The following is a 9,674-nucleotide window of genomic DNA, read 5'->3' on the forward strand; positions in this document are numbered from 1 at the left end:
TGCGTCTCAATCCACCACATCCGCCAATGGCGGCCTTTCCGCATCTGCGGTGGAAGGTGGCCGAGCTACAGCGGTGTTTGTCAGACTAGGAGACTTCCTGAAAATCAGTAATCTCACGAAAACGTCTGTAGCTTTTGAACGGTTTGGGATGCGCCACGGGACACGTCGGAAGTCGATACCGCTGATCTGCCAACTTCTGTTTGTATTGTCCGAACAGTTTGTGCTACACATTAATATGATCTCTCTATGGAAAGGTGAAATATGGGTGAAAATGTTTCATCAAATATTTTTATTAAAATCAGAATTAGACCTAAAGGGGTCCTAAAATTCTAAATCAAATAACTAAATGATCCTTGGTGTGACCTTCTTAAAACATTTGCCATGTATGGAGATATTGATTTGGACTTGTGGTTCTACTTAATTCTCCGTACTAGCCAATGATTAAAACGGCAATTCTGATCCAACCATAAATTCATAAATTGTGAGGATGGAAGTTCAATATGTAGTTAGATGTAGTACGCTAATCTTTGAACTAGTTGGCTCATCGTTGCCCATGAAAGGAAGCTAGGCTAGCGAGCAAGCGTTTTAGCCAGGTAGCCAAGAACAACAAAACTAAAAGCGTGTACTGTATGACAGAGTCATAGACCGTTTCGTCAACATGAACGAGAGGATGACGACATTGGCGTTTCTCTACATGTAGGGTGAGTCATGTTTTTTCTACTTACACACACACACACACACACACACACACACACACACACACACACACACACACACACACACACACACACACACACAGAAATCAGAATCATGGACAGCCACATCATATCTAGCTTAAATTGATTGGACTAAATTGTTTTTGGTATCTTTTAGTTGTCACTGTACTGGACAAAGCAGAGGTGATTTGATGATGTTGAAATGTTTTAATTGAAATGGTGCTGGAATAGTGGAAGCGGCTCCTGTTTTCTTTGCCTCTTGCGGGTAACTCTGTGGTTCTAAATCAATAGTTGTTTTGTAGTCCGAAAATGTCGGAAAAATGAACTTGCCAGACAATGCTGTAGGTCATGTAAATCAAATCAAATCAAATTGTATTGGTCACATACACATCGTTAGCAGATTATATTGCGAGTGTAGCAAAATGCTTTTGCTTCTACTTCCGACAGTGCAGCAATATCTAACAAGTATTATCTAACAATTCCACAACAGATACCTAATACACACAAATCTAAGTAAAAGAATGGAATTAAGAATATATAAATATATAGATGAGCAATGACAGAGCGGCATAGAATAAGATACAGTAGAATAGTATAGAATACAGTATATACATATGAGATGAGTAATGCATAGACTAAGATACAGTAGAATAGGATAGAATACAGTATATACATATGAGATGAGTAATGCATAGACTAAGATACAGTAGATAGTATAGAATACAGTGTATACATATGAGATGAGTAATGCAAGATATGTAAACATTATTAAAGTGGCATTATTAAAGTGACTAGTGTTCCATTTATTAAAGTGGCCAATGATTTCAAGTCTATATGTAGGCCGGTAACATCATAAAATTGTTTGTTTCATGGAATATGCTTTGTGGACTTCACCAGACAGATGTTGCTCTCTGGTTTTGTGATGAAACAAAGGTGTGGTTGAATTTATTCTGCCACTGTGTCTATTAGGCCTATATATCACGTTGGCAAGGTATATGAACTAACAGGTTATAGAGCAAACAACGCAATTATCACAACACCTAGGTTGTACAGCTTATTTGTTTCTGCCTTGTCTTCCCCAATGATGTTACCTACGCACCGCTAATGTAGAAACGCATTGGGTTTATTTTGGACAGATTTTGGCGAGAGTGAAACCTCTCGCTTCGTCTCTTATTCTCTGACTGGGCCTCCTCCCCTCACCATATTTGGGAATGGAAATTCCAACCGGATGCTAAAGATTTATACATCCGGTGAAACATCTGTCTCTTTGTTCTATCATCTGTGGCACCATCAAATAGGCGGCGCCTACTTCCCAAATGGGCAGAGTCAAACGATCTACACTTGTCATTTGACAAACCTTGCATCTTGAGTTGGATTGACATATTGCTTAATTAACCGCCGTGGTGTTTACTGTGGTGGCCCTTCCCCCTCCTATGACGTGCTATTACTGTTATAATTTTTTTCGGGATAACAGGACGAAAGCTACTGTACTGAGGTGAACTGCTACAGTGTTGCACTATTGGGGTCAACTGAAGTGTTCGTTCAAACATATACAACAATTCCCTGCTGATTTACAAGGTAATAATATGAAAATCTGGGTTTGCCATTTAGTTCTGTAATTCAATGTTTTTTGTTTTTAGCTGTTAGCCATTTAGCTAACGTCGGCTAGTAGCTCAGCCCCTTTATTTTAATGGGAAAACTCGTAATGCTAGGCGTTGTTTTAGAATCAAGTGCCTGCAGCATATCCTGGTAAAGATCCTGCCATACTAATAGTGTGTATTACTACCGCATAGACATATACTTTTGCATTATTGTTGATTCCTCCTATTAGGCTACTGGCTTTAATGAATACACTTTGACATTCCTACCCTATAGTTATGTACGAGTAGAAATGTAAGAGAGGCATTCTTATCTCTGTTTTGATAACACACACACACACACACACACACACACACACACACACACACACACACACACACACACACACACACACACTGTACCTCGGTAGCACACAACATGTAACGTTAGCTACTAACCCAATAATGCATTCCCTTAGTGTCCCTGTTCTACCACTCCTTGCCCCAGTACGGTAGTAGTATGTCTCGGGAACAGCTGGTGGTAGAGAGGGCAAGGAGGGCCTTCCAGACCGGTATGTCTAAACCCCTGAAGTTCAGAGTCCACCAGCTTAAGAACCTGCACCGTTTCATCACAGAGAGACGCAAGGACATTGCAGACGCTGTCAAGAAGGACCTTAACAAGGTGAGTGTTGAATTTGCGTCCCAAATGACACCCTATTCCCTTTATAGTGCACTACATTAGAGCCCTCGGCCCCGGTCAAAAGTAGCGCACTATAAAGGGAATAGGGTACCATTTGAGAGTTTAATTTTACAATTTACATAAAGGTATCCTTTAAGGGGGTTGTAAAGTTTTTATAAGTAGTTTTTAGAATTAGTTAATATGTAGTCTGGGCATCTAATTATAACCCACTTATAACTATGTGTTAACCTACTGTAGAGCACTCTGTGACGATGTTTTTATAAAAATGGCTATATAAATATGACTGACTGACTGGTGTAATGGTGTGTCCTTAACCTGCTGCAGACTGAACACAGCACAGAGTTGTTTGAGACCCTGGGTCTGGAAGGGGAGATCGACGTGGCTGTGGAGAGGCTAGCAGAATGGGCTGCCCCTCGGCCTGTAGAGAAGAGCCTCCTCACCATCTTAGACGAGGTAAGACAAGATAAACATATTAGGGTCCCAAATGGCAGCCTATTCCCTTTGTAGTGCACTACTTTAGACCAGAGCCCTATTCCCTATATAGTGCACTACTTTAGACCAGAGCCCTATTCCCTATATAGTGCACTACTTTAGACCAGAGCCCTATTCCCTATATTGTGCACTACTTTAGACCAGAGCCCTATTCCCTTTGTAGTGCACTACTTTAGACCAGAGCCCTATTCCCTATATTGTGCACTACTTTAGACCAGAGCCCTATTCCCTATATTGTAAACTACTTGTGACCAGGGCCCTATTCCCTATATATTGTGCACTACTTGTGACCAGGGCCCTATTCCCTATATATTGTGCACTACTTGTGACCAGGGCCCTATTCCCTATATATTGTGCACTACTTGTGACCAGGGCCCATCGGATCTTATTGTCTGTTTCCACCTAAATGTATTTTTATGTCCTGTAATCTCATTACAGGACATATAATACAACACAGAATGTAAAAAAAATAAAACATTTATTTAACCTTTATTTGACTAGGCAAGTCAGTTAAGAACAAATTCTTATTTACAATGACGGTCTAGGAACAGTGGGTTCCTAGGCTTTACCTTGTTCAGGGGCAGGTCATGGATTCGATCCAGAAACCTTTCGGTTACTGGCCCAGCTGTCTAACCACTAGGCTACCTGCCACCCCTACAGAACATATGAAGGATGGGGGATCATAGATTAAAAACATAGTCTACGTCTTGTCACAGGTATACATCCAGCCAGAGCCTTTGGGAGTGGTCCTCATCATCGGGGCCTGGAACTATCCCTGGGCAGTGACCCTCCAGCCCTTGGTCGCGGCTATTGCTGCAGGTACTGTAGTAGAAAACACAATGGAGGTGGTTCTGTCTGTAAACAATGCTCGCGTGATGAATAACCTTGCCTGAGACTTGGAAACTTGTGTTAGCTCCCCGAGCTAATGCCTAGGCTTTACTTCAGCAGGCTAACATGGAGCTAATGCCAAGGCTTTACCTCAGCAGGCTAACATAGAGCTAATGCCTAGGCTTTACCTCAGCAGGCTAGCATAGAGCTAATGCCTAGGCTTTACCTCAGCAGGCTAGCATAGAGCTAATGCCTAAGCTTTACCTCAGCAGGCTAGCATAGAGCTAATGCCAAGGCTTTACCTCAGCAGGCTAGCATAGAGCTAATGCCTAGGCTTTACCTCAGCAGGCTAACATGGAGCTAATGCCTATCATTTACCTCAGCAGGCTAGCATAGAGCTAATGCCTAGGCTTTACCTCAGCAGGCTAGCATAGAGCTAATGCCTAAGCTTTACCTCAGCAGGCTAGCATAGAGCTAATGCCTAGGCTTTACCTCAGCAGGCTAGCATAGAGCTAATGCCTAGGATTTACCTCAGCAGGCTAGCATAGAGCTAATGCCTAGGCTTTATATCAGCAGGCTAGCATAGAGCTAATGCCTAGGATTTACCTCAGCAGGCTAGCATAGAGCTAATGCCTAGGCTTTACCTCAGCAGGCTAACATGGAGCTAATGCCTAGGATTTACCTTAGCAGGCTAGCATAGAGCTAATGCCTAGGCTTTACCTCAGCAGGCTAGCATAGAGCTAATGCCTAGGCTTTATATCAGCAGGCTAGCATAGAGCTAATGCCTAGGCTTTACCTCAGCAGGCTAGCATGGAGCTAATACCTAGGCTTTACCTCAGCAGGCTAACATGGAGCTAATGCCTAGGCTTTACCTCAGCAGGCTAACATTGAGCTAATACCTAGGCTTTACCTTCTGCAGACTAGCATAGAGCTAATGCCTATGATTTACCTCAGCAGGCTAGCATAGAGCTAATGCCTAGGCTTTACCTCAGCAGGCTAGCATAGAGCTAATGCCTAGGCTTTACTTCAGCAGGCTAACATAGAGCTAATGCCTAGGCTTTACCTTCTGCAGGCTAGCACAGAGCTAATGCCTATCATTTACCTCAGCAGGCTAGCATAGAGCTAATGCCTAGGCTTTACCTCAGCAGGCTAGCATAGAGCTAATGCCTAAGCTTTACCTCAGCAGGCTAGCATAGAGCTAATGCCTAGGCTTTACCTCAGCAGGCTAGCATAGAGCTAATGCCTAGGCTTTACCTCAGCAGGCTAGCATAGAGCTAATGCCTAGGCTTTACCTCAGCAGGCTAGCATAGAGCTAATGCCTAAGCTTTACCTCAGCAGGCTAGCATAGAGCTAATGCCAAGGCTTTACCTCAGCAGGCTAGCATAGAGCTAATGCCTAGGCTTTACCTCAGCAGGCTAACATGGAGCTAATGCCAAGGCTTTACCTCAGCAGGCTAACATAGAGCTAATGCCTAGGCTTTACCTCAGCAGGCTAGCATAGAGCTAATGCCTAGGCTTTACCTCAGCAGGCTAGCATAGAGCTAATGCCTAAGCTTTACCTCAGCAGGCTAGCATAGAGCTAATGCCAAGGCTTTACCTCAGCAGGCTAGCATAGAGCTAATGCCTAGGCTTTACCTCAGCAGGCTAACATGGAGCTAATGCCTAGGCTTTATATCAGCAGGCTAGCATAGAGCTAATGCCTAGGATTTACCTCAGCAGGCTAGCATAGAGCTAATGCCTAGGCTTTACCTCAGCAGGCTAGCATAGAGCTAATGCCTAGGCTTTACTTCAGCAGGCTAACATAGAGCTAATGCCTAGGCTTTACCTTCTGCAGGCTAGCACAGAGATAATGCCTATCATTTACCTCAGCAGGCTAGCATAGAGCTAATGCCTAGGCTTTACCTCAGCAGGCTAGCATAGAGCTAATGCCTAAGCTTTACCTCAGCAGGCTAGCATAGAGCTAATGCCTAGGCTTTACCTCAGCAGGCTAGCATAGAGCTAATGCCTAGGATTTACCTCAGCAGGCTAGCATAGAGCTAATGCCTAGGCTTTATATCAGCAGGCTAGCATAGAGCTAATGCCTAGGATTTACCTCAGCAGGCTAGCATAGAGCTAATGCCTAGGCTTTACCTCAGCAGGCTAACATGGAGCTAATGCCTAGGATTTACCTTAGCAGGCTAGCATAGAGCTAATGCCTAGGCTTTATATCAGCAGGCTAGCATAGAGCTAATGCCTAGGATTTACCTCAGCAGGCTAGCATAGAGCTAATGCCTAGGCTTTACCTCAGCAGGCTAGCATGGAGCTAATACCTAGGCTTTACCTCAGCAGGCTAACATGGAGCTAATGCCTAGGCTTTACCTCAGCAGGCTAACATTGAGCTAATACCTAGGCTTTACCTTCTGCAGACTAGCATAGAGCTAATGCCTATGATTTACCTCAGCAGGCTAGCATAGAGCTAATGCCTAGGCTTTACCTCAGCAGGCTAGCATAGAGCTAATGCCTAGGCTTTACTTCAGCAGGCTAACATAGAGCTAATGCCTAGGCTTTACCTTCTGCAGGCTAGCACAGAGCTAATGCCTATCATTTACCTCAGCAGGCTAGCATAGAGCTAATGCCTAAGCTTTACCTCAGCAGGCTAGCATAGAGCTAATGCCAAGGCTTTACCTCAGCAGGCTAGCATAGAGCTAATGCCTAGGCTTTACCTCAGCAGGCTAACATGGAGCTAATGCCAAGGCTTTACCTCAGCAGGCTAACATAGCGCTAATGCCTAGGCTTTACCTCAGCAGGCTAGCATAGAGCTAATGCCTAAGCTTTACCTCAGCAGGCTAGCATAGAGCTAATGCCAAGGCTTTACCTCAGCAGGCTAGCATAGAGCTAATGCCTAGGCTTTACCTCAGCAGGCTAACATGGAGCTAATGCCTAGGCTTTATATCAGCAGGCTAGCATAGAGCTAATGCCTAGGATTTACCTCAGCAGGCTAGCATAGAGCTAATGCCTAGGCTTTACCTCAGCAGGCTAGCATAGAGCTAATGCCTAGGCTTTACTTCAGCAGGCTAACATAGAGCTAATGCCTAGGCTTTACCTTCTGCAGGCTAGCACAGAGCTAATGCCTATCATTTACCTCAGCAGGCTAGCATAGAGCTAATGCCTAGGCTTTACCTCAGCAGGCTAGCATAGAGCTAATGCCTAAGCTTTACCTCAGCAGGCTAGCATAGAGCTAATGCCTAGGCTTTACCTCAGCAGGCTAGCATAGAGCTAATGCCTAGGCTTTACTTCAGCAGGCTAACATAGAGCTAATGCCTAGGCTTTACCTTCTGCAGGCTAGCACAGAGCTAATGCCTATCATTTACCTCAGCAGGCTAGCATAGAGCTAATGCCTAGGCTTTACCTCAGCAGGCTAGCATAGAGCTAATGCCTAGGCTTTACCTCAGCAGGCTAGCATAGAGCTAATGCCTAGGCTTTACCTCAGCAGGCTAGCATAGAGCTAATGCCTAGGATTTACCTCAGCAGGCTAGCATAGAGCTAATGCCTAGGCTTTATAACAGCAGGCTAGCATAGAGCTAATGCCTAGGATTTACCTCAGCAGGCTAGCATAGAGCTAATGCCTAGGCTTTACCTCAGCAGGCTAACATGGAGCTAATGCCTAGGATTTACCTTAGCAGGCTAGCATAGAGCTAATGCCTAGGCTTTATATCAGCAGGCTAGCATAGAGCTAATGCCTAGGATTTACCTCAGCAGGCTAGCATAGAGCTAATGCCTAGGATTTATCTCAGCAGGCTAGCATAGAGCTAATGCCTAGGCTTTACCTTCTGCAGGCTAGCACAGAGCTAATGCCTATCATTTACCTCAGCAGGCTAGCATAGAGCTAATGCCTAGGCTTTACCTCAGCAGGCTAGCATAGAGCTAATGCCTAAGCTTTACCTCAGCAGGCTAGCATAGAGCTAATGCCTAGGCTTTACCTCAGCAGGCTAGCATAGAGCTAATGCCTAGGATTTACCTCAGCAGGCTAGCATAGAGCTAATGCCTAGGCTTTATATCAGCAGGCTAGCATAGAGCTAATGCCTAGGATTTACCTCAGCAGGCTAGCATAGAGCTAATGCCTAGGCTTTACCTCAGCAGGCTAGCATAGAGCTAATGCCTAGGATTTACCTTAGCAGGCTAGCATAGAGCTAATGCCTAGGCTTTACCTCAGCAGGCTAGCATAGAGCTAATGCCTAGGCTTTATATCAGCAGGCTAGCATAGAGCTAATGCCTAGGCTTTACCTCAGCAGGCTAGCATAGAGCTAATGCCTAGGATTTACCTCAGCAGGCTAGCATAGAGCTAATGCCTAGGATTTACCTCAGCAGGCTAGCATAGAGCTAATGTCTAGGCTTTACCTCAGCAGGCTAGCATAGAGCTAATGCCTAGGATTTACCTCAGCAGGCTAGCATAGAGCTAATGCCTAGGCTTTATATCAGCAGGCTAGCATAGAGCTAATGCCTAGGATTTACCTCAGCAGGCTAGCATAGAGCTAATGCCTAGGCTTTACCTCAGCAGGCTAGCATAGAGCTAATGCCTAGGATTTACCTCAGCAGGCTAGCATAGAGCTAATGCCTAGGCTTTACCTCAGCAGGCTAGCATAGAGCTAATGCCTAGGCTTTACCTCAACAGGCTAGCATGGAGCTAATGCCTAGGCTTTACCTCAACAGGCTAGCATAGAGCTAATGCCTAGGCTTTACCTCAACAGGCTAGCATGGAGCTAATGCCTAGGCTTTACCTCAACAGGCTAGCATGGAGCTAATGCCTAGGCTTCACCTCAGCAGGCTGGCATAGAGCTAACACAGTCTTGTAATGTTGTTATGATTACACTTTCACTGTCTAATACCACCTCTCTTCTGCATCCATCCATCCCTTTATCCATCCATCCCTCCATCCATCCCTCCATCCCTCCATCCATCCATCCATCCATCCATCCCTCCCTCCATCCCTCCCTCCATCCCTCCATCCCTCCCTCCCATCTCCCCATCCCATCCATCCCTCAGGTAATGCTGCCGTGGTTAAGCCGTCAGAGGTCAGCTCTCATTCAGCCAAGGTCATGGAGGAACTGCTCCCTCTCTACCTGGACAAGGTCACTTCACTAACGTCAAATCCCTATCAGATGCATGTGTACTCCTTTACAGTGCCTTCAGAAAGTATTCATACCCTTTGACCTATTCTACATTTACACCAACAGGCTCCTGAACAGCTTCTATCCCCAAGCCATAAGACTGCTAAATAGCTAACTAAATAGCTAACTAAATAGCTAACTAAATGGCTACACGGACTATCTGAGGTGTCCATTCAATTTTATTCATATTTTTTTACACTGTCTCTCTCTGTCAC

General features: G+C 44.8%; 1 protein-coding gene across 2 annotated transcripts in view; it reads left to right on the top strand.

The window, feature by feature from the left end:
* Positions 1-2,165: 2,165 nt before the first annotated feature.
* The window catches only part of LOC139548379 (aldehyde dehydrogenase family 3 member A2-like), a 29,487-nt gene continuing 21,978 nt past the window's right edge, over positions 2,166-9,674 (top strand). The window contains exons 1-5 of one of the 2 annotated variants that reach the window (XM_071358026.1): positions 2,166-2,294; positions 2,802-2,975; positions 3,318-3,446; positions 4,202-4,304; positions 9,335-9,420. In XM_071358026.1, the coding sequence (XP_071214127.1) occupies positions 2,814-2,975; positions 3,318-3,446; positions 4,202-4,304; positions 9,335-9,420 (480 nt within the window). In that variant the 5' untranslated portion in view covers positions 2,166-2,294; positions 2,802-2,813. Of the gene's footprint in view, positions 2,295-2,772; positions 2,976-3,317; positions 3,447-4,201; positions 4,305-9,334; positions 9,421-9,674 lie in introns of both variants that reach the window. The other variant, XM_071358025.1, reaches the window with a different exon arrangement.

This window comes from Salvelinus alpinus, chromosome 21, assembly GCF_045679555.1.
Source record: "Salvelinus alpinus chromosome 21, SLU_Salpinus.1, whole genome shotgun sequence".
Classification (NCBI taxonomy): Eukaryota; Metazoa; Chordata; class Actinopteri; order Salmoniformes; family Salmonidae; genus Salvelinus; species Salvelinus alpinus.